General features: G+C 33.6%; 3 protein-coding genes across 6 annotated transcripts; 1 reads left to right on the forward strand and 2 right to left on the reverse strand.

Moving 5' to 3' along the window:
- The first annotated feature begins 783 nt into the window (after positions 1–783).
- Positions 784–4,757, forward strand: LOC145002029 (2,3-bisphosphoglycerate-dependent phosphoglycerate mutase 1-like). Its single transcript, XM_078961340.1, has 8 exons — positions 784–1,142; positions 1,818–2,092; positions 2,735–2,958; positions 3,185–3,303; positions 3,423–3,579; positions 3,823–3,924; positions 4,052–4,171; positions 4,470–4,757. Exons 2-8 carry the CDS (start codon positions 1,819–1,821, stop codon positions 4,512–4,514), a joined length of 1,041 nt encoding a protein of 346 aa, XP_078817466.1. The 5' UTR covers positions 784–1,142; position 1,818; the 3' UTR covers positions 4,515–4,757.
- Positions 4,758–5,464: 707 nt separating this feature from the next.
- On the reverse strand, positions 5,465–7,635 carry LOC145001174 (CRAL-TRIO domain-containing protein C23B6.04c-like). The gene is made up of 6 exons (XM_078960528.1): positions 7,400–7,635; positions 7,060–7,141; positions 6,779–6,985; positions 6,421–6,519; positions 6,024–6,266; positions 5,465–5,911 (listed from the first exon to the last, which is right to left on the reverse strand). Exons 2-6 carry the CDS (start codon positions 7,123–7,125, stop codon positions 5,690–5,692), a joined length of 837 nt encoding a protein of 278 aa, XP_078816654.1. The 5' UTR covers positions 7,126–7,141; positions 7,400–7,635; the 3' UTR covers positions 5,465–5,689.
- An 8,753-nt stretch (positions 7,636–16,388) lies between these two features.
- LOC145002770 (putative helicase MAGATAMA 3) lies at positions 16,389–22,528 on the reverse strand. 4 transcript variants are annotated; one of them, XM_078961969.1, is made up of 9 exons: positions 22,387–22,528; positions 21,534–21,711; positions 20,520–21,444; positions 19,828–20,016; positions 19,635–19,730; positions 19,401–19,560; positions 19,192–19,318; positions 17,359–19,125; positions 16,389–17,263 (listed from the first exon to the last, which is right to left on the reverse strand). In XM_078961969.1, the coding sequence occupies exons 2-9, from the start codon at positions 21,585–21,587 to the stop codon at positions 16,847–16,849; spliced, it is 3,735 nt and encodes a 1,244-aa protein (XP_078818095.1). In that variant the 5' UTR covers positions 21,588–21,711; positions 22,387–22,528; the 3' UTR covers positions 16,389–16,846. The 4 variants fall into 4 exon arrangements, with proteins under 4 accessions (XP_078818095.1, XP_078818094.1, XP_078818093.1 ...); XM_078961968.1 differs by having other exon boundaries at positions 19,401–19,557; positions 20,520–21,711; XM_078961967.1 differs by having other exon boundaries at positions 20,520–21,711.
- Between the last annotated feature and the right edge of the window lie 2,137 nt (positions 22,529–24,665).

A 24,665-nucleotide genomic window follows, 5' to 3' on the forward strand; every position in this document is an offset into this window, starting at 1 on the left:
GTATGTGTGTGTGTTTGTGGGTGGGTGTGTGGGTGGGTAGGTATGTATGTGTATGTGTGTGTTATGGGTGGCTGTGTGTGTTTGTAGGTGGTTGTGTGTGTGTTTGTGGGTGTGTGTGTGGATGGGTATGTATGTGTGTGTGTGGGTTGGTGTGTGTGTGTGGGTATGTATGTGTGTGTGTGGGTTGGGGTGTGTGTGTGTGTGTGAGTGGGTATGTATGTGTGTGTGTTTGTGGGTTGGTGCGTGTGTGTGCGGGTGTGTGTGTGTGGATGGGTATGTATGTGTGTGTGGGTGGGGGGTGTTAAGGTGGGAATAGGTAGAAGTGGATGGGGTGAAGTGGGTGTGTGTTTATAGAAAAATTTTGGAATTAGAAAAATATAGAAAACAATGATTATCAATTTTCCAAAAATTTCCAACTTCTTTGTAATTTTAGAAAACGGAAAATTTTCATTTTCCGTGAAAAATTTAGAAAAATAGACGAACTAAACGCGTTTTCAAAATTCTCATTTTTCTTGGAAAATTTTTCCGAAAAACGGCCAATTTTTCCGCAACTAAACGCACCCTTAGTTATTTTTAGCTTTTTAACGCAAAGTCATTTTCTGCTAACCAAAAGGATTCATCGTATGCGTATTAAACCTTAAAATGACCAATGATATTAAAAAATTCTGAAAAAAAAAAAATTGAAACTGTATTTTCTACCTACAACACAAGGACCATTTGTGTAATTTTGTCCAAAAACTTATTATATAACACAACACATGTATGATGTATGTTGCCTTTTGAAAACGTGGAAGGTGCAAAAACTAAGCAAGCATAAAAAGGGGCGTCTCAACTTTCAAGATTTCATTTTTCGTCTTCTTCCATTTTCATCTGCGAAGCCGAAGAATTCTGAATCCCTTTAGAACACCCAATCACCCCCTTGATTTTATCTATGCAAACAAAACAATCAATCACAGAAACACACACAAACCAGAAATTCGCACTCTGAATCAACGACATGTAAAATTGCGTTGCTTAACTGGCCTCTCATTGCATCTTCATCTCCGTCAACCTTCACTTTTTCCTTGTAATAAACCCTTTGATCTGCCTAGGTTTTATCGTCATTTCCACTAAAGAATCCATCGCTTCGGGGTATAAATAATGTAAGATCTCTCTTTTTAAAATACCCGCGTTTTAAACCAGTTATTTGATTTCTCTGCCCTTTTTCTGCTTTATTTGGTATACGATTTGAATCGTTTGAGTTTAATTTGACTTCAGTAGTTCAGTTTGTGTGATACCCATTTGCTAGAATTTGGTTTTGATTATTACATTAATGCAATGACATTTGTCTATGCGAACTTGTAATTAGATCTGAACATAGACCTCTTATTTCAATTACTCAGTTGTTCGCATATTGATTTTACATCTCCAACTCGACATTTATCAATTTCAATTGTTCATATGTATATTATTGCGATTTTGTTAGCGACAGTGTTCAAATTCTATCTATTGTGATCACTTTGACTTAATTTCCAAAAAAAATTGGAATCAGAATTACGGTTTTCAAAATCTTATGTCAAACAGGTCATTTCTTGATTCATATTTGTACAAATCTCGAACATTTCTGGATGCAATGATATAAGTTAAAACCGAGTAATGAAGTCACAACCTTTGTGCAAAAAGTGATTTTGATTATTTAGTCCACTTTAAATAAGCTGTTATAAATTGCATATATATATATAAGCTTAATCATGATATCATTTACATTATTAATTTGAATATGTTAACTTTGATAACTTACCACTTGAAATTTATACGTGTTCTTATTTAATTTTCAGAATGGCTGCAACAGCATTTAACGGATGTATTAGTACTATCAAGTCTCATGGGCATAAGAGTAATTTCGCCCTTGATCAAGAATGTGGAAATAGTTCTCTTCGTTTGACCTCAAAAGGTTTTAAGATCAATCTTGAAGTATCTGGAAAAGAACGTTACTGCTTTAGAAAGAGGGGCTTTTCTGTAATTCAAGCATCTTCTTCTTCTTCTCAAACTACAGTATTAGACCAAGTTTCAACCCCATTAAACAACAAAGTGGATACCCCTAAGAAATCAAGTATGGTATTTCCTTTACTTATGTTTCTTATTGACTTAATAGACTTATAATCTGTTGAATATGTTGAGAAATATTGATTTACTTTGACAGACGGGTAAAACAGTCATTTAATTTCATTCAGTCATATAATTTACTTTTGACAGAGGGGTAAAATGGTAATTTACTTTCATTTATTCGGTTCAAAAAAAGAAACAATCTTTGTTCATACAAACATCATTTAACCATACAACACTAATACAGAAAAAAGAAACATGCCCTTAATCTATAAGTTGTATATGAGTGTTTCTTGCTTACTTAAGTTAATACATAAAGTAAGACTTAACAAAAAAAAATGAGGAAAAGTAGACTTTCCCTATAAAGTCCTAAACTTTTTTTTTTTTTTTGCAAATTTACTTTTTTTTTGTTTTATCCTTCCATTGTCCCGAAGTTTGCATCATTTTCTAGATATTTTAAAACATTATTTACCCACACAACATCCCTCATTCGACAACACTATTCGTTGCAAAAAGGATTATATATATATATATATATATATATATATATATATATATATATATATATATATATATATATATATATATATATATATATATTGTGAAAATACCAAAAAAACAATTAATTTAAGGATGAAATTTTTTTTAGGTGAAGCGGCATTGATATTGATTAGACATGGTGAGTCTCTATGGAACGAAAAGAATTTATTCACGGGTTGTGTTGATGTGCCATTGACAAAAAAAGGAGTGGAAGAAGCAGTTGAAGCCGGTAAAAGAATAAGCAATATACCCGTCGACATGATTTATACATCCGCACTTATTCGTGCACAAATGACTGCCATGCTTGCCATGACTCAACATCGCCGCAAAAAGGTATCCACTGTCAGTCTGTCACTATCACTGTCAGTCTGTCACTGTCACTGTCATCTGATTTTATAAAAGATCTATTGTCGTTGTCGTTGTCGTTGTCATTGTCATTGTCACTGTCTGTATCATATGATTTAATAAAAGATCTGCTTTCTTGACCGCTTTGTAGGTACCTATTGTCTTGCATAACATATGATACAATAAAAGATCTGCTTTCTTGACCGCTTTGTAGGTACCTATTGTCTTGCATAACGAAAGTGAACAAGCAAAGTCTTGGAGTCAAATTTTTAGTGAAGAAACCAAAAAGCAATGTATCCCGGTTGTTACGGCGTGGCAACTTAACGAACGAATGTAAGAATTATTTTACTTTGTTTATTTTTTTTAATAATTTTCATGTGTTATATTTGCAAGAATACCCGGATTTCAAAATTTTAAATTTTTAAGCAACTTTTTATTTTCTTGGTGTTTAGGTATGGGGAATTACAAGGACTAAATAAGCAAGAAACTGCTGATAAATATGGAAAAGAACAAGTTCATGAATGGAGAAGAAGTTTTGACATCCCTCCACCAAATGGTGAAAGTTTAGAAATGTGTGCAGAAAGAGCCGTTGCATACTTCAAAGAACACGTAAAAAGATTATATAATTTTATTTCGTACTTTGTATTCTTTAAAATAAAATCTTTTATTGTAACAAGTTACAAAAAGAAAAAACATTATACTTTTACAAGTTTTGTCGTTTAACCACTAATACTCTAATCTTTTCCAATCAAACCATAAAAGTTCAACATTTTTTATAAATTAGTCATTGATCGATAATCATACACACATAATATTGTAAAAAAAATTAATTCCAAATGGGGAATTTTTCAGATTGAACCACAACTACAAGCTGGAAAGAATGTAATGATTGCTGCACATGGGAATTCCTTGAGATCCATCATAATGTATCTTGACAAATTAACTTCTCAAGAGGTGCGTTTTTTTTTTTTTTTTTTTTTTGTTACATGGTTTTGTGTCGTTCTTGTTTTTAAGTTTAATATCTGGTTTCTTGATCCATAAAAAGATTGAATAATTAAATAATTGTCGCATATTGTTTTAGGTTATAAGTTTAGAACTTTCTACGGGTATACCAATGCTTTATATTGTTAAAGAGGAAAAATATATTAGAAGAGGAAGTCCAGCTGCTCCAAGTGAGGCAAGCGTTTATGCGTATACCAAGGTGAATTATATTACTTTGACTTTATTTGTTAAACAACTTATTTTAATAATGAATTTTTATAATATAACTTGTTACGCAAGAAAAGCGTTTGATAATTAACGCAAAAAGGTAAAATGATATAAGTAAGATACGGTTTTATGTATTGTTCCTTGATACAAAACCAAGTAATACAGAAAAATGATTTTTTTAAACGTTCAAAAAAAGAATAATTGATTATTCACTTCAGAAAACATTTAAGTTGCTAAATCGATTAATATTTTGGGCATTTATTTGACATGGGCTTGGGTCTTTATTGTAGAATTTGGCTCGATACAGACAGAAGTTAGATGAGATGGTTCATTGATGATTCAGCATGTTATAAAGTCATGTTCATGAAACTATCTCCATTTTTATATCTATTTCGCATTTTCATTTTGTGGGACCCATCGTAATAGGACAATATATGTAATGGTGTTCAGTGTTCTAGATTTTTAGTGTACTTTTTTTTTTGTTATTTTTAGGATGCAAGATTGTATAGAATGTGGTAGAAAGTGGAAAATAATGTATGGGCTCCAATATCTATGCTTCTATTTTGCTTTTTTGTGTCTTTGTATTTTGTCTAAGATTTTCTTTTTTCTACGTTGAAAAGGAAATGTATCCCAAAAAACCAATGAACTTAAACGGAGGTTTCTTGTCTCTAAGCCAATTGTATTTTTTTTTTATATAAAGAGGGTAAATCCACATTTGCTAACTTTTTATAAAGCAAGATGATTGGACAAGATTTTCAAGGTAGTTTCTTTGTTTGTGCTACATGGATGCAAACAAGATCATAAAATAATGCCTCATTATCACTCTTAAATCATAATTTGATTAAGCAAAACCTCATTTCTTTAATTTTCAATATTTTGAAAATCAAATGGAGATGATAAACAATTGCACTGATTATAAAGGGTTATCTACAAAAAAGTCTCAAATTTCTTTTAAAAGTTTCAATAAAATCCTAAAAGTTTTTTTTTGAACAGAAAAGTCTCAATATTTTGATGTATTGCCTAAATTAACGAAAAAATCATTTTTTATATTTGAACAGCAAATGATAGATTATATGATTTTTTTCAAAATATTGGAACTTTTTCTATTCAAAAACTTTTTTTTTAAGATTTTATTGAAATTTTTGAAAAAAATTTGAAACTGTTATGTAGATAACCCAATTATATATCATCAAAATACATCACAAAGTTCAAAACTCATTATTTTCTTATCATTTTCATTATTCTAAAATTCAAATTGCGTTAATCGTTTGTAAATAAGAACAAGTTGCTCTAAACACATATAAAAGCATTGCATAGATTTAACATGATTCTTCAAGACCTTCTTCTTCTTTCTTGAAAAGGTCAAAAACCTAAAAAAAACTAAAATCTCTAAAATACTTAACCCATTAAAAAGTCAAACCAAGTCCAATTCCATTCAAGTCAGAAAGTCAAACCAAATCCAATTTTATTCAAGACGTTCCTTTCTTACTATTGGAATCCGAATCGACATTCATTTTTCTCCACCATGAAGAGCAATCCTCTTCGCATCATCTTCTATCATCTTCTCCGCATATTTCTTAATATCAAAATATTCTTCATCTTTTCCCCCAAATGCCGACTCAAGTTCATCCATGCAAAACAAATTGTCCATAATGCCCTTCGTATTTGGATCATCCGCATAAACGAATTTCACTTTGTTTGCTGTCTTCGGCTCTAGGAAAGGTTTTACCATCTGCAATTCCACATTTTGAAAGTATTATTAATTATGTATCTTTTTCATTTCTTTTATTAAAAAAAAAAAGGTGTAGTAGAAATAGAATAGATGTTAAATTAAGCATGCATACCTTATAAAAAGGTTCAAAGAATTTGGGTGGATTATATAGAATTGCTAACCCGAGCCTCTCTGGATATTGATTTTGTAAGATATTTGCGGTTTCCTTTGTTGAATTTATTGATATGTTTGACAAATTAAATCCATGAAAATCAATCAACCAAATCATTTGTTCTTGATCCGAAGGCAAATTTTGTATCGCGTTCTCCATGCAATACACCAAATACTTTATTTGCGATTTTGTTGACTTCGAATTCTGTGGTTAAAAAGTTCGTGTATGAACACTATAGAATAAAACAAAACTCGACTTGAAAAGAAAAAACATTTTTCCTATTTTACCATATAACACCCTCAAGGTTTCTAATAAAGTAATGATTTGACCTCTAAAGTTAAAATATATATTTTTTTACCTGGAATTTAGGCCTCATAACAAGAACTACCCTCCCTTTTTTATCCGTAAAACTCGACCTGTAAATTTTCCCGGTTTCAGCCTCGGCAGCAACATGTTCCTGAATCGAATCAAATGCTTACTGTAACATGTGACTTTTGACTGTTATCGTGACTTGTGATTTTTAATGTAACAACTAACATGTGACTTTTGATTTTTACGTTTGTTGTTGTGCCTTGTGAACTGTTATTTTGTTAATGTGACATGTGACTATTGTAATTTTTTTTGTGACTTGTGACCTGTTAAATGTGACATGTGTCCTGTGAGTATGTGGTGTATAAAAAGGTGGATTTTTTTTTTTTTTTTTAATGAAAACTTACCCAACGAATCTCTTCGGGTTTATAATTCATTCGCCAAATCAAGGAACTTTCGAGCATTTTTACAGCCTTCTTAACGTTCCAATTTCGTGCTCTTAGATATCTTGATATCGATTCATCGGAACAAAAACGAGAAAACTCATCTGGACGATGTTGTTTGATCTTCTCGAGTGATTTCTGTTTCTTGATCGTGTCACGGACCTCAATGATCTGAAAATTAAAATAAACGCGATTTATGTTAATTTTGATTATGTGAAACAAATCTGAAAGTTTTTAATACGAACCATTTTCTGTTCATCTTCTGGCGTCAACGCGACATTTGAGTTTGACTTCTTTGGTTGCAGATTCATAGCTCGATTGGAGATCCTGCAAAAAAATTTTATCAAAACTTCAATCAACGATCAAACGTTTACCGATAATTCAAATTGAAGAAATTTGGGGTGATCAGAAATCAAGATAAGATTAAATACAAAAAGTCAACTTCATTCATGTCGTTTACAGTTAAAATTTCAAACACCAAATTAGCCAATTCAACAGATTTTTACACAAATTCAAACACCCACTTCAGTAAAGTCAATCAAATACAGACTCGATTACAATTGAATCGAAGGTAAAAGCGTTTACCTTGTTGCTCTGGAATCTGGGGTTGTGAAGACGATATGAACAGGAAGTTTGCAGGGATCTGGAGAACCAACAAATTAAAAACAATTAAAGGGAGAAATCGATGTGTTATAGTGTTATTATATGTTTCTTCTTGGGGATTATTGGAGGATCCAATGTGGTGGGAGTGGTTGAAGAAGAACAATTGGGTGATGATCATGATTTGATGAGTTTAGAAGTAGAAAACTTCCACACATTTGGAAACACGTAATGGTGTTGAATCCGACAAAGATAAACAATACATCCAAATAGTCTATTATGAAATGACAGAAATGATAAATCTTTGGGCCCTATTGATCGATAATTTCTTTTTATTTATGGTATTTTTTAGTAGCAAAGTTTTCTTATTATAGAAATCGATTTTCAAATGTGCTGTAATTTTTTTTAAGAGTAAATTACGCGAATGGTCCCTGTGGTTTAGTGTAAATTACAAGCTTGGTCCCTAACTTATTTTTCTAACTCGGACTATCCTCAACTTTTAATTATGTAACCCGCCTAGTCCCTATTCTCACATTCCGTCAATTGTTTCCGTTAGACACCCCACGTGCCTTGCACGTTGGGGGTATAAAAGTCTTTTCACATATCCAATGTTATACCGCCAAGAAAAAAAAGGACGTATCGTTGATCAACGTGATCAGACACAAGCTTCACAGACAAAACCTTTGAAAACCCTTTGAAAACCCTTTGAAAACCCTTGAAAACCCTTGATCGAAAGAACCCTACATTTGAAAACGACGATGGCGCCTTGGAGGATACGTGCTACCATGGACGAGATTGACGTTGCTCGTAGATATGGTAAGTGTTTACTCCCTCAATCAGTTAGTAACTTAAAAAGAAAAATGTGACTAACCAATCTTTCCGTGAATATACAGCTGGACATCCGACGATATTCTCTGTCCGATTACACCATGGTGGACAGTTTACAAAGTTCCCTGGAAGAAAGTACATCAAAGGCAAGCAAAATTATGTTGATTTACTAGACATTGACACCTTTTCCATTCACGACATTGACGAGATGATGGAGGAACTTGGGCATATTGATTCAGACGAAACACTACTCTATTATCATTTCCTGAGACCATTTGGCGATTTGGATTTTGGGTTATTTGCTTTGGGTTCAGATCAGGATGTTCATCATCTGGGTACGTATGTTGCTAACCATAAGGTAATAGATGTATATATTGAGCATGGGAAAACAAATTTACATACTTATTCTATGTCCCCCAACCCTAGTAAGGTTAAAATTGTTGAAATTAAAAAGCCACCAGCTTGCTCCAAACAGTTGTTCTTGGAGTGGAATGACTCTCCAATTGAGCATGAGAGTGTTCCAGACCTAACAGAAGTTGAGAATGATAGTCATTTGGACAAAGAACCATCTTTGGTCGACCATATTGAATTTGAAATGAATGTAGAGAATGAGGATGATTATGATGGTAGTGGACACAACAATGGCAGTGGAAATGATGAATTTGATGATGATAGTGAGAGTGAAGATAGTGATTTTTTTATTGATGAGGACAATCTCATACACGATGTTGATGTGGATATGAAAGATTTCCATATGAACATTGACAAGGATGTAGAATGGGTTGGAGGTTCTTCTGAAAGTAATGTACCTGAAGATACACAACAAGGTGACTTAGAAGTGATCAACACAGAGGTTTTGTTGTCTGGGTCTTCATCAGATGAGGCAAATGATGGTAAGCGAAGGAAAACTATTAGGGCCATACATAGGGCTTATGAAAATGATGCATCTTTGGTTAGTGAGCCCTTCTACATTTTTCAAACTTTCAGTTCATCTAAGGACTTTAAGACACAAGTGAAACTACATTCCATAAGGACAAGAAGGGAAATACAATTAGAGAAAAATGATAAGAATAGGGTTAGGTTTGTGTGTAAGGGCACTATACCAAATCTTGCTACTAATGAAGAAGAGAAATGCCCATGGGTTATATATTGTAGTAAGTGGAAGCGTGACATAGATTGGATGGTTAAGACATACACGAAGGAGCATCGATGTCTACAAACAAGGAAAGTCAAAGCATGTGACTATAAGTTCCTTTCAGAGCATATAGTACAAGTTATTGAGACAAACCCAAAGATTCCTATTAGGGCTTTACGAGAGCAACTCCAACGTGAGTACCAGATGGACATTTCGCATATGAAAACTTTTAGGGCAAAGCAGCAAGCTTTAAAGCATGTTCAAGGATATTATGCCAGCCAATACAGGTTGTTAAGGGATTATGTTTTAGAGGTACAAGCACGTAACCCAGATACTACGGTTAAAATTGATGTTGAAAGTGAAGCGAATCCAACTGTTGAGACAAGAACATTCAGGCGTATCTATGTTTGCATTGGAGCTTTGAAGCGAGGTTTTGCAGCGGGAAGAAGGGACTTTCTTGGACTTGATGGAGCCTTCGTGAAAGGTCCATATCCAGGCCAAGTTTTGTCTGCTGTGGTAAGATCTTCTTATTTCTTTTTGTATTGTATGTTCTTTATTTTAATTAGTGTTAACTGACCAATGTTTTCTGGTAATTTATGTTTCTTATCAAAGGCATTGGATGGTAATAATGGGATATATCCTTTAGCCTATGCTGTGGTTGAATCAGAAACATTGAATTCTTGGACTTGGTTTTTAAGTAATTTGGGTGATGACTTAGGTTTGGGAACAAATTCCAATTTCACGTTTATGAGTGACAGGCAAAAGGTATTGGAACCTATCCAAACTAGGTTTTATAGTTTTATACTATTGATGCAGTTATACTAACATACAAACATGTTACTATTGTTAGGGTTTGTTGCCTGCGATTGCAACACTATTTCCATGTGCAGAGCATCGCTATTGTCTTCGTCACATACACGACAACATGAAAAAGAACTGGAAGGGAAAGGTGTTCAAGGATCTTCTTTGGGAATGTGCCACGACCTCTAATGTACAACACTTTCATCAAGCAATGGAAAAACTAAAGAAGCTTAACAATGATGCTTATGAGTGGCTGAAACAAATACCTCCTCAAAGTTGGGCTCGCTCCCACTTTACTGGTATAATGACTTTCGATCTCTACTTAATAATTTTAAAAGAAGGTAAATTGAATACTGACTCCTACAGCTACAATAATATTGGATAACATAAAGAGTAAGGCAGAACAGTATGTTGCAACATTTTGTGGTGCTGGAAAATATCAAGTTGCTGGACCATGGCAAGATCAGTGTATTGTGGATGTAGGTCAACAAAGTTGTACGTGCAAAAGGTGGGAATTAACAGGAATTCCGTGCAAACATGGTGTGGCTGCTATTTGGGACATGGGGAGGAATGACAAAGATGTGGGAATCCCAGAATCATTTGTGCATCCATGTTACTGGTTATCAAGCTGGAAAGAGATGTATTCTTTTAAGGTTAGTCCAATCAATGGAAGGTCCATGTGGGAGAAGTCAGCTATACCAACAACTCTGTTGCCTCCAAAAAATCGTGTTCCCATAGGAAGACCAAAGAAGAAGAGAACAATATCAATTGTGGAAAAGGAGGACTTTGTTAGAGGAAACACAGCATCAAGGGCCCATAGATCAGTAACATGTACGAAGTGTAACAATGTTGGTCACAATGCAAGAACCTGCAAAGGGCAAAGACCAATTGTTGGTGGGGGTGGTGGACAATCACAAGTAAAAGGAAAAGGGAAAGGGAAGGCAACCACTTGATGGTTTGTAATAGGGCTAGTCTTTTGTTACTTTAAATATGAATGGATTGTGTTATGTTGTTGCTTGTAATAGGGCTAATATTTTGGTACATTATTTACTCTAGTTTGTAATAGGGGCAGTATTTTGATACTTGTTTTAGCCAATATGTTGGCACTTTTGGATGAACTAGTTTGTCACCCTCATTGCCCAGTAATAGTTTGGTACTAATTAATGGAATGTTTTCTTCTTATGATACACCATTGGGTAGATAATAATTTGGTTTATATTGATTTTTACATTTATATTTTCCATAATAGTTTGGTACAAAATTAGATTGTTATATTCTTCTTATGATGTCACCCTTATTGCCCTGTTATAGTTTGGTACTAATTAATGGTCAATATGTTGCTTATACATCACTTTAAAACATAATCAATACAACACTGCTACAACCATTACAGTACATTTGCATTACAATACATAGACAACCTAACCAATACATAACACCATTTTCATTGATCTTTAAAATCTTAACCATCTGCATTACAATACATAGACAACTTAACCATTATAGAAAAGGATACCTTCACATTCACTGCTACAACCTAACCATTATAGATAATGATACCATCACATACATTGCTACAACCTAACCATTACAGAAGACTTTACCATTACAATAACAACTCATCCCCACCTTACAACTTGTAAACAAGTATCACCAAGAACAATACCCAACTAATAAATAAACATATTTTCAAGAAAAGATTTTCATTTTTCAGCTTCTTGTTCAACCTCACAAGCCAGGAGATTGTCAATCTGTCACCATGATCCTTTTCATCATCATCTACCCAAGCAATAAATCCTTTACGTGGTTCCTGTCAATTTCAAAAGCCACGGTTACAATACCTATAATCGCATACAGTGATATCCCCATCTAGGGTTACGATTACAAAATTCTCAACTACAACATACCTTAATTGGACATGCGTAAAAGGGTCTTCCTGGATTATTGTTAGTAGTTGAAGTTCGAATTACAGCAGCACGCCCACAATCGCATTGAACCATCCTTGATTTGAAGGAGATTAGGTGTAACCGCTTCAAACGATGGAGGATTGAAAGAAACTACTCTAAATTAGGTTCGATCCTGATGAAAAATTAGTATTTGAAGATCGTTGGAAATGTGAAAAGACTTTTATACCCCCAACGTGCAAGGCACGTGGGGTGTCTAACGGAAACAATTGACGGAATGTGAGAATAGGGACTAGGCGGGTTACATAATTAAAAGTTGAGGATAGTCCGAGTTAGAAAAATAAGTTAGGGACCAAGCTTGTAATTTACACTAAACCACAGGGACCATTCGCGTAATTTACTCTTTTTTTAATTAACTAAAATTGCATATAAATTTGTTGTTTTTTTTTAATGATTCGAATCAATTTCATAAAATGCAATGGAGAAACTTGGGCTTTTGTGTGTGTAATGGTTATATTGTATAGCAAGTTCTTGATAATCAATTTTCATTACAAGAAACTTTTATCTGGTTTTTCAAATTGTTTTAATATCATACATATGTAATGAATTATTTTGTTTTTGCACAAAGCATCATTCTTTTTAAAAGAGATATTATCAAAAAAAAATTAAACAATTGGAACTTTGTATCCACAACAAATCATTATTTCAATGACATTTTTGCAAGAAAACTAAATAATTTGTTACATAAAGTTTCATTCTATAACCAAATATGCACTGTTGTAGTTAATTAACATGTTCAGTGTATCAATCTATGTCGTGTTGTAGCTAACATGTTAAGTATTATGTGTAGGGATTACATTAGCCTGGTTAAAGACCCGATTAAAAAAAAAAAATAAGAAGGGGATTTTGTTTTGACATGATGTTGTTAGAATAAAAGATTGTGAACAATAGCATTCTAGTGTATTGTAGATTCTTATGTTAAAGATGTTGGAAGAAGTGGATCATTACTTTAGTAATAGTTTTTCTAATTATATTGAGATATATATGATTGTTTATGTTGTTACAGAACGTTTTTGTAAACCAAATACATAACCATGTTTTAGTCTATGACCAAAACATGTAAGTGTTGTTTACATGTTCACGCGATTATAATATGATTGTATAATTCATTTTAAAAATTACTATATTGTATATATTTCTAAAAGTGTGAAACAACTGCATAAACCCATTTTCATTTTATTTTTTCAAATTTTTTTATTAGTCCTTTGACCACTTTGGACAAGAACAAGATATAGGCAAACAGCCTATTTTTTAGATAAATGAGTGAAAATTAACATTAATAAAGTAATTTTTTTCAAAATATAAAGTTGTAATACTACGTAAAATTATTTTTCATAAAAAAAAACAATATAACTAACGGTAAATACTTAATTTATGAAATATGGTTGTAACATTCTAGTCAGATATCAATTTGTCATTTAAATTGATAAAAACTGACATTTTATTGCATACATAAATATTTAACTAATATACCATTGTTAAAAAAGCGGGTTCTGTTTATCCCATTTTGTTGGATGAATTGAAATATGGTCACATTATATTTATATATTAAATTTGAAAAAAAGAAAGAACAAAAACAAAAAGATGGGAGCAGGTTAGTGATCGGTCCATCCCAACTACAAATGGGAAAGGGAATAGGTGGTTCATGAGTGGAGGTCCTTGAGGAATGACTAATGAGGAGATAAGGATTAGTAGTCAGTTTAACAAATAGAGTAAGTTGCAATAAATAGGGAGGAAATCTTTGACTATGTTTATAAAAATTAAATTGAAAGATTTTATTCTGTTTAAATAAACCATCTCTATTACCTACTACCTATTAATTTATTAATTTATTAAGGGTCCTATTAAATATATTTTGTTAGTTTTTTTGAATAGCAAAGCAAGATTTTGAAAAATTTTAGGTGCTTCCTTTTGAAAACTTTTAGGTATTTTTAGTTTCTAACTTTTAAGAAAAATATGGAATTAAATAAAAAAAATTATACGTCTTCTAGTTTTTACTTTAGGATTTCATACCCTAGAAGAAATTATATTTTGATTTTTAATCCGTTTTAAACCCAAACTTTTATTTTTCTAAAAAAACATCATTTTTTATCTATTACTTGTTATTTCAGCTATGGAACCGTTACCAGGTAAATTGGGTTTATTCCATAAAATATCTTACATTTTGTATTTTTTTTCATTTTAGACTTAAAACTCATATATATATATATATATATATATATATATATATATATATATATATATATATATATATATATATATATATATATATATATATATATATATATATATATATATATATATTCAAAATAAACTCAGCTTTAACATATTCCTTATTATTTTATTAATAGTGTTGGTTACCAACAAATAACCCTATACCCCTAGCTCACAAGTTTCCTAAGTATAGATCACCTGAAAGAATAAGTGATTTTAAAACTCTAGGTCATGTTTCTGCTTATTCTTCTAGTACGTCATATTGCCCCTAAAATGGTTTTCTTCTTCAAGCATTAGGAACATAAACATAGTTTGGAATGTTAAAATGGAATTATGTTATTGTGAGGATGAATCCCTTTTATTTACCTTTAAGCCCATTTTGTCTCAAGTATTTATCAATATTTTACAAGAGTACTAGATTTGTTTGGCACTCTATTGATGAAGGGTCTCATACATAAGCTATTTTTTTACCTTTGTAACATCCAACATGAAATAACATCTCTTTAGCACTATATGGATTGAGGGTCTCATATATTAGCTTCACATGAACTACGAGGAGATCTGTGATAGTGATTGGAATGTCTAATTAAAAAATTCTCTTAAACATATTCATTCAAGCATAAGGAACAACCAATATCCATGATTGTCTTACGGTGCTAACAGTGTCGTTGGTGGTCTCTTAGGCCTCATGATAAGTGTGGTTAAATTTAGTACTCACTGTAAAACATTGATATGGAATGAAAATAAATTTATCTATCCACTTTATGAAATGTTGATAAATGCTTAAGACAAAATGGCCTTTGAGGTAAAAATAGTAATTTATTTGCAACATTATCTTAGTACAATGTTAAAACAAACATACAATTAGACCTTGTAAAAATAGCCTCGAGATAACCTTTGAAAATAGACTTAATCTTGTGAAAAAAAAAAAAAAAAAAAAAAAAAAAAACCTTTGAAGGCATATAAATAGAGGAATCTTCCTCACTATAGCAAAGTTCCATTATTCTAAACTAAGTTTATGTTTCTAGGCTCGAAGAAAAAGTTATTTCAAGGGATCCAATCTGGTGTAGAAGAAGAAAAAAAAACAAAAATATGACTTAAGGTATTGAAATCAGTTATTCTTTTAGGTGATTGATGCTTAAAATACTCGTGAGTTATAGGGTATAGGATAACCTGTCAGTAACTAAATCCATTAGCCCAGCGGTATCCGGTGTGCCCTCCCTACTTGAGGTTGAGGGTTCAAGTCCCGTCGTGGACATAGGTGGATTTAAGGTGTAGTTTAGGAGTAGGTTAGATTTGTTGTTTCAAAAAAAAAAAAAAAAAAAAAAAAAACTAAATCCATTAGTGAAATAACAAAGAATAGATTAAATTTGGGATTATTTTGAAAAACAAATATTAGGTCTAAATAGAAAAAAAAATGTAAAATATAAGGTTTTTATAGAATAAACTCAATTTACTTGTTGGTAACCACTTCCATAGTTGAAATAACATTTAATCAAAACCCATAATCGAAAAAAGATTAAACTAATCGGGAGGGGATTTTTTATTTTTTAAACATCGTGAAATGTGATTCCTTCTCCAAAATTAATTTTCATTACACGGGAAAGATATGTTTTTTTAGATGAAATGAAATACTTTTATCTATATAATATACTTAAAATTAAATTATTATTCTATTTTCTAAATATATTTTAAATGCATTCATATTTTAAAATTTAACGGTATATTAATTTTTATATTTATAAACAACCGTCCAAATGATAAATAAATATTTTTGACTATTAGAAATAAACATTTTTATAACGAGATAAAAAATGTTTATATGAGATATATTAAACAATTCATAATAATTTTCAATTCTTCCAAACCGACCAAATATTACACAAACAAATATAAAACTCATTTCATGAACTTGTTTGTTCCGCTCTTCTAATTTTTCATTCCTGTCATACCAAAAAATACATGCACTCATTAAAACACCTAAATACGAGTGTCTTTTAAAGCATATAATTCATCTATGTAACTAAACCAATGAAATAAAAACAAGTTTGTCAATAACTTTCACTTGATCAAGATCAACACCACCATTTCTATACAAAATCTTTATACCACAATTCCCCAAGATGCTAATTCAACTACATCTTTAGTATTTTCTATAAAACCCCAAAAGAAAAAAAATAAATAAACAAAAAAACTACCATCAAATGCCCCATCAAAACATAAAAACGTGTCCCCTTTCAAAATCTTTCAACTAACACAATTTTTCCAACCATGACTCCCCTTGGTGGATCAAGTGTCGCCAAATCAGATACACCTATGTCAAATTGACGTTTTTGCCCTTTTAAGCAATTTCAAGGTATATATATATATATATATATATTTTACCAAAGAACCTCCCCCCGCTAGACAATATCTTTGTACAGTGACAATTTTGGGTTGGGTCCCACAGTAAGTATCTGAAAAAAAAAAAAACCTTGGACAAACATGGTATCATTGGTCTCTTTTTCCCAATACCCCAGCTTGATTCGGTCTCTTGTGGGCCCCATATTGCTGCCATGAATCTCGAGGCCAATCATGGTTGTCCTCCAATGGTGGTTTATTAAAAGGCCGATAACTACTACCATTTCTTGATGAATTTGAGTTTGAGTTTGTTTTACTTTCATCTCCTGATGGTGTTCCCATATGTTCAAATGGTCTGTTTCTAAAATTAGGCCTCATGAAGCCTCTCGAATTAGAAAACTTAGGTGGCGGTGGACCATAGGCCGGCAGCGGTGGTGGTAGTGGTGGTGCCGCCAGGAAGTCTTTCGGAAGCGAATCCATGTCCATGTAACACTTTCTCGCCTTCGCATCCGCAATTAAAGCCGCCCAATCTTCTGATTGAACAAGCGCACTCGCATTCCCCATCACCTAAAAAAAAACAAATTAGATTATTTATTTATTCGAAGAAAAAAAAAAAAAAAAAAAACGTTTAATTCCAAAAGGGTAAGAACCAAAATTTATACCCAAAGTGCCCTTTTGGCGCGTGTAAGAGCCACATTCATCCTTCTAATATCCGCAACAAATCCAACACCATAACTCGAAGCCCTCACACACGACATAATAATCACATCGCGTTCTTGCCCTTGAAACGCATCAACCGTATTTATATAAATATCCTTCCCTTCATCACTCCTCAACACCTCCTCAAACTCCCTTTGTATACACTTCAACTGCAACTTATACGGCGTAATCACCCCCACCGTAACCTTCCCTACACCCCCACCACCAACCACCTTCATCAACCGCTCATATAACCTAACGCAAAACTTCGCCTCGTGAACATTCTGATACGAAACCGACCCTCCCCTATGCGATTCCCTCCCATGGGTAACATCGTAAAACACATACGGCCTCAACAAAGGGTCGTTATAGTAATTTTCATCCGGTTGACTTTTTACACTCTCGCTATCGGTCAACCGCCCTTGGTAAAAATACCGCGATGGGAAATCGCGTATTTGCGGATGCATACGGTATTGAACCGACAAGAGAATCGTCGGACACCCCGCTTGTTGAAACCGCTCGAAAAGACTCCGCGAATACAACAACGTCCCCGCCGCCTTACTTATCACCGTCGCCGGAAGCTGCTGCGGGTCTCCGACGAGAACACACCTAGCGGCACCGAGCGAAAGCGGCGGCAACACCCCGACTTCGCTCGCCTGAGCCGCCTCGTCAATCACCACCATATCAAACCCGTGCGTCAACCTAGAGAACAGTTTCCTCCCGCTACTTGAAACTGTTGTGAACACAATCTCCGCCTCGTTGGCGAAACTCGCTTCCAAACTGGCACGCGCTTCTTCGAGGTTAAAGTTTCCGGAATGAAACCGCGGTTCGAGAATCAACAACCGCGACATTTCAACCAAAACCTTATCGCGGTTTTCAACAACCGCGGCGAGGTTTTGTAGAAACGAATCGCGGGTTTGGTCGCGGGCGGTTAAGATATCCGGGTCGACGCCCACGGATCCTTCGGCCCGACCCGTGTACGCTTGGAGATTCAACTGGCGTTGCAACGACGCGATTTGTTGCGACAACTGCGCTTCGCGGGCCCGCAGTTGGTTGATCCAACCGTAGACTTCGTCTCTGCTTTTCATTAGAAGTTGTTCGGTCCGACGTTCCACGGAAACCGCCTGCGCCGCGCGCGTATTCGAATCTACCCCTACGCGGGCCACGTCGGGGCGATACATTTTCATTTCGCCGTCGATGAAGCCGCGTTCGAGGACACGTGTCAGGAGCTCATCGGTTGCGGCGTTGGAAGGGGCGCAGACTAGCATGCGTGGTTTGGGGCAGATTTTGTGAAGTGTTCGAAATAGGTTTTGGTCCATGTTTTGAAGGACTTGGTCGATGGATCCGGTAGGGGCGTTTTCGGAAGATAAAGATTCGGTGGCTTGTTTGTAGCTTTCGGGGGTGAGTTTTTTTAGGAGAGCGGTGTAGTAGTGTTGGTATTGGACGAGGTGGATGACGTTTAGCATGCCCCATACGGTGTGGGTTTTACCGGTTCCTGGTGGGCCCTGGACTAGGGTGAAGGGCCATGGGTCTTGTCTTTTTGTTGAAGTGTTTGTTGTTCCTGCTGCTGTGTGCATTGCTGCCCAGTGGATTGCGGATAATTGAGGCTGGTTGAATGTGTGATGAAGATAGTCAACAAAGTTTGTTGTGAAACATTCGGGCATTGATGGTGCTTGTTCTTCGTATTTTGGGAATTGCTCTGGGCTTGGTTGGAGAATCGCTGTTTGCATCTGTATTAAAATAATTAATCGTAAGGAAAATTTAAAAAAAAAAATAAAAGTGTAATTAAAACCAACCTGTGAATTTAGTCTACGAAAAGCATGTAACGCGATATATTCTCTTTGGGTTGTAGCAAGAGCACCAAGAATGGTTAAAAACCAGACTCCTTTAGGGTGTAGTTTCTTTAATATATGGTCATCGTCGCTGTAATTTTTAAAAAAAAAAAGATTATGAGTAAAGTACTTTTTAAAAATATGAATTTTTTAATAATAAAAAAAAGGAAAACCTGTTGGAATCGAAAGAATCGCCAACGTAAAAATGAAGGGTGGCCCCAGTGGGGTCGCGGGTATCGATTGGTATGTGACGCCTGACAGTGCCGGCTACACGTCCGATAACCTCGGACTCTTCCACGTTTGTTGGAATGTTGTTTCTCTTCAATCTGACTGCTTAAAAAAATGGGTTTTTTTTATTTAGTAGGTTTATGAATTAATTTTTATAGGTTAATGAAATTAAGCAAAACCTGTTCCGGGTTTTGGAGTTGAAAGAACTGCAACATCGCCCTCTTTGAAATTCCATCTGCATTCGTTTGTTGGTAGAAGGATAACATCATACCATCCTGTAACATCACATAAAGTTAATAAAACTTATATATTGTTAATATTTATAATTTTATTATTTATATATATAATGAAATGAAAATAATTAATAATTACCTCTTTCTCGCCTTTCGACGTTTTTGATGCGAACCATTGTATGTGAATCTCTAGATGAAGTTTCAGTTGATTCTTCCCATGTGCTGTAGAGTTGTGCACGACATTCTTCAAAGAGTAAAGGCTCAAAAACTCGAATATATTCTTCTACCGATTCAAAGCTTCCTGGGACCCGTTGAAGATCCGCATCCTCTGAATGGCCAAAAAGATTTTGAGATTTTTATTTTCATGTAAAATGAATAAACAATATGTCCACAAACAAAATGGGAATCTAATTGTTATAATGGTTATGAATAATAATACATTACTAGTGATTATAAAAAGTACGGATTTTTTTTTATTTTTTTAATTTCTTCGATTGAAGAGGCTCTGGTGAAAAGTGAACGCCCAATCACATGAAGCTGCAGGGATCCCCTTTTGCTATGCGTGGGCCTGGGCAATACAAACATTACCATTCATTCAATAACTAATACAACCACTTTTTTTTTTTTATATTGTGAATTGTATTTTATCAAATCCTGAATGGCAAATCGTATTGTAAGATTCACTACAGAATATTCTTTAAGGGACAAAAAAAGGGTACAAATTATTCTTTAAGGGACTGCAATGAAAAAAAATTAAATTCAAGGACCAAATCCGTAACTTTTACATAAAGTAAAAGGTGATTAAAAGAAAAAAAACACACACACACACACCTGGATGCTGCCAGAACTTGTCATTAGTCACCTCCCTTAGAAGACGCTCCACTGATGTATCCTGATAAAGTGTAGTGACAGTTGTTGGTTTTCTTGAAGGAAGCTTTTTAACGAGTGATTTGGAATCGTTTTGAGTGATTAAATTTAAAGGAGGTTTTTTTATAGGAATATGTGGATTCTTCATCTGTCTTGAATCATTAGGTTGCTTGAATGAACTCTGCCTATGAATATGATCTGAAAATAATTTATCTTTATCTTCTCCAGCAACATCTGTCCCACTATTTGTCCTTCTAGAACGAGTTACAGGTCCTGAACTCAAATCACTTTCATTACAATCAGATTTTGTATCACTAGACTCCACATGATTGTTATTACCCTCATTGCATGATTGATCAATCTGTTTTGCTTCTTTAATCGAGTCAAGAACAGGGCGTGACTCTTTCACAATACGTGTTACAATGGGTGGTTGAAAGTTGTGTTTTTTAGGGGTCAAGATTTTAATGGGTCCCGCTTGTTTAACATCTTCCATGTTTAGAAACATGGTTTGCCTACTACGCTTTTTACCTAGCATTGCTTCCTTTTGTTGATCAAGTTTAGGGCGTTTTCCAGGGTTAGTTGGAAGTGGAAGCTTTGAAGTATGGTTGTTATTTTCATTCTTGGAAGATATGCTTGATGAGAGTGTAGTTAGATTACAATCGTTTTGATCTGTGGATTCGGATTCAGTGGTTGCTTTTGTTTGTGATTTCTCATCATAGCCAGAAGTTGACATTTCAGGGATACTACTACTTGTTCTGTTGGTTTTAATGGAGGGGTCTTCTACATCAGACCATTCACCTTCTTCCTTTTCTAAAATGTTTTTAGCAGCTTCCTTCTTGTTGTCTTCACCTACTTCAGATGGTTGTTCTCTTTTTGACTGAATGAAAGGCTGAAAGCTCGAAACAGAGGAAACATGAGAAAAAGCACGGGTATTTACTGTTTTATGAGAACTACTTGATGCTGATGTTGATAATTTACAAGTGTTGATAGTAGAAGGGACTGTGTCACTCTCATCCTCAACAGCAGGTTCATTAAGATCAAACAATGGCTTTTCTCTAGAACCCATTTCTCATATACACAAATAGATCCACCTTTCACTAATGGAAAAACACCTCAAACCTTTGAATCTTTCAAATAAACGCAAACAAAATAGGTTCTGCAAGCAAATTAAAGGAAAAAAAAAAAAAGAACCTTCGATGAGATTAAGGTAAGGAAAACATAAATTTATGCAAGAATACGAGGCATGTACTATAAAACTTTACACCCTCAAACAGTAATACAGATGCATACAACAGCATGACAGTAATAAAAGTGCCATAAAACTTTATAAATAATAGAGCATTGTAAATGCCATAACCCTATAGACGGATGACCATATGAACAAATTTATATAAGTGAAATCAATACCTAGCTTGATTTATAAAACCCCAAATCAAAACAAGTTTGAGCTCCTAAGCCCTATGCCCCTATCACATTCATTTGGAGTAAACAGTATATCACAGCGTAAACAACCCTAGCACACTAAATTATCACATTATTGAACAATTGAATTAGATGCATAAAGACAATAATGATAGCACCTACTTCTAATAAATAGGGTAATTCATTTCAGTTGCCCCCGCCATAAAAAGAAAAACCTAAAATTGGAACAGGGACAGAAACAATTAAAAATATTTAGATCTGAGTTCTTAAAACCTAATCATCTTAGCGAGGGGGAGGCGTAATCGATGAAGGATTAAGTGATTAAAGCACAATTCTTGTGAATGTCAAGTTGATTAATCAACTAAGTAATACACAAATTCTATATAAGATTATGGAAAGATATACGCACCTGTTGTACGTACGAAATTGCTGATTCAAAGTCCGAAGATCAATAACAGTAGTGAGGGAGAAAGAAATGTGTATTTGGGAATCCAGACTGAAATTCTGTCTGTGAATCTGATGGATTGGGGAGAGCCCTGAATTAGGTTTTATAGGGCAAAGACGTTGGAACGGGTAGATTTTGGGGGGGTTTTGATAAGAGGATCCGACCCGAACCATATATATAATTTCACCAATCACCAATAAATATTCTTTTAATGCCCATATTTGACTAATGTTTAAACATGTTATAAAGCGAATGAAATTAATATTAAGTTGTTAACCAACAAATATCTTGCAATTATAAAGTTATGAACTAATATCATTCTTATAATATCATGCAATTAATGTTATGTTAAGTTGTTAACCAGAAAATAGATAAATTTGTATTGGAAACTTATTAAATAAAAATATGATACATTTTTATGATGAAAATCCTATTTTCTTTATGATGATGATCTAGTATTTAAATATCTGACGATATGGATAATATCATTACTTGTACTTTAAATATAAAACATTTTGAATGTTTGTTTAAGTTACAAAAAAAAATGTATAACCATGGGACATTTATATAAAAACCTTTTAAGTTTTTTAGAAGTCATGGTTTATGTTACATCACAACTCGTAAGTTTGGTCCAAAAAAGTTTTGATTAGAACCAGACGTCCAAACTTTTCCTTTTGTTGTAAGTTGGTCCAACTTGTAATGAAATTTTTCATAATGACGATTTTACTATTACCTTTTTCTTTTTCGGCTTCTTTTATTTATTTAAATATTTTTGTAATTAAAAGAAAATTTGTCTTTTTTATTTTATTTTTATTATCTTTTATAATAAAAAAATGCAATCTCTCTCTCTCTCTCTCTCTCTCTATATATATATATATATATATATATATATATATATATATATATATATATATATATATAACTCATTCCATTCCCTCAAAATCCATAACCAAGATCTGAAGTTTCAATCAAGTGTCTTCTCCCAAACATAGTTTTTGTACATTCATTTAAAATTTGGTACAACTTCAAGGCTACAACTTTTTATATTCAGTTGGTATCGGAGGCGGTAACCCAATGAGTTATCCTCCGCCTCAAGGCTACAGCTCTCCAAACCTGAAAACTACTGAAGACGACGACGTTTGTGGTTGATCTGAAAGATGAAGACGAAAAAGCGGTGGTCATCCTTCTCCGGCTTGATCTGTCGTCGAACGACCACCAAATTCATCATCCACTTTCTCCGGTCGTCCTTCTTGTTTGAGCTTGCAAACCCTCATTTCAAATATGGAACAACATCATCACCATCTTCATCTGTAGCTTGAGATAGTTTGTGGTTCGATCTTCGCTTGTGAAGTGGACCAATGTCGGGGGAGAGAGTACCGGTGAGATTGCGGTCGGAGATGTCGAGATTGATAACATGGCATCCTCGTCAACCGGTGATTCAAGAACAGACTGGAAGGTGCAACTTCGGAGGAAAGAGTACCAGTGAGATTTTCATGATTGACTGCATCTAACAAAGGCTGATAGGAATGTGGGTATTTGGTTGTGTATTTGATAGGTGCAACTTCAGTTGGAATTTTCATCTTAGGTGATAAAAAGGTGCAAGATGAGTATGTGTGTGTCATTTTCTTGAAGATGATCAGAGAGAGATAGTGTGAGAGAGAGAGTGGGAGATATTTGATTTTTGTTTTATTTTTAATTGTTATGATAAAAGAAAATTGGAAAATATAATAATAATGGGCAAATCCGTCATTATAAAAAGTTTCTAAAATTTTGGACCAAACTTGCAACAAAATAAAAAATTTTGACCTCTAATGCTAGTCCAAACATTTTTTAACCAAAATTGCGAATTGTAACATAACACAGGGACTATTCTTATAATTTTGTAAGTTATTTATTACATTTGTCTTTGTTACTTGTTTTTAGAGAGGTTTTCAGTTACCATCAAATAAAATTCACAGAAAAACCTTATGTTTATAAATCTTTTATGTTTTTACTTTAAGTATGTTTATATATATATATATATATATATATATATATATATATATATATATATATATATATATATATATATATATATATATTATACATCTTAATGCAGAAAAACATTTTTTTTAAATATCTTTTCATTTATATATGGTTTTTTTTTTGGCCTATTTATACGATTTAAGATGTAAAAGTATGTATTTAGAAACATAAATACGTTTTGCCTATGAATATTATTACAATCGTTTTTAACATATAAG

The sequence above is a fragment of the Lactuca saligna genome, chromosome 6, assembly GCF_052625555.1.
Source record: "Lactuca saligna cultivar CGN05327 chromosome 6, ASM5262555v1, whole genome shotgun sequence".
NCBI classification, from domain to species: domain Eukaryota; kingdom Viridiplantae; phylum Streptophyta; class Magnoliopsida; order Asterales; family Asteraceae; genus Lactuca; species Lactuca saligna.

What these genes read in the sequence shown, in the direction of transcription:
- LOC145002029 (XM_078961340.1), top strand. Translation starts at nt 1,819, where the DNA reads ATGGCTGCAACAGCATTTAACGGATGTATTAGTACTATCAAGTCTCAT. An exon ending in GGATACCCCTAAGAAATCAA is followed by an intron (nt 2,093 to 2,734) that starts GTATGGTATTTC and finishes AATTTTTTTTAG; the next exon opens with GTGAAGCGGCATTGATATTG. An exon ending in TTGCATACTTCAAAGAACAC is followed by an intron (nt 3,580 to 3,822) that starts GTAAAAAGATTA and finishes GGAATTTTTCAG; the next exon opens with ATTGAACCACAACTACAAGC.
- LOC145001174 (XM_078960528.1), bottom strand. Translation starts at nt 7,125, where the DNA reads ATGAATCTGCAACCAAAGAAGTCAAACTCAAATGTCGCGTTGACGCCA. An exon ending in AACCCGAAGAGATTCGTTGG is followed by an intron (nt 6,520 to 6,778) that starts GTAAGTTTTCAT and finishes GATTCGATTCAG; the next exon opens with GAACATGTTGCTGCCGAGGC. An exon ending in TCTTTGAACCTTTTTATAAG is followed by an intron (nt 5,912 to 6,023) that starts GTATGCATGCTT and finishes GTGGAATTGCAG; the next exon opens with ATGGTAAAACCTTTCCTAGA.
- LOC145002770 (XM_078961967.1), bottom strand. Translation starts at nt 21,621, where the DNA reads ATGGGTTCTAGAGAAAAGCCATTGTTTGATCTTAATGAACCTGCTGTT. An exon ending in AACTCCAAAACCCGGAACAG is followed by an intron (nt 19,561 to 19,634) that starts GTTTTGCTTAAT and finishes CATTTTTTTAAG; the next exon opens with CAGTCAGATTGAAGAGAAAC. An exon ending in GATTCTTTCGATTCCAACAG is followed by an intron (nt 19,319 to 19,400) that starts GTTTTCCTTTTT and finishes TAAAAATTACAG; the next exon opens with CGACGATGACCATATATTAA.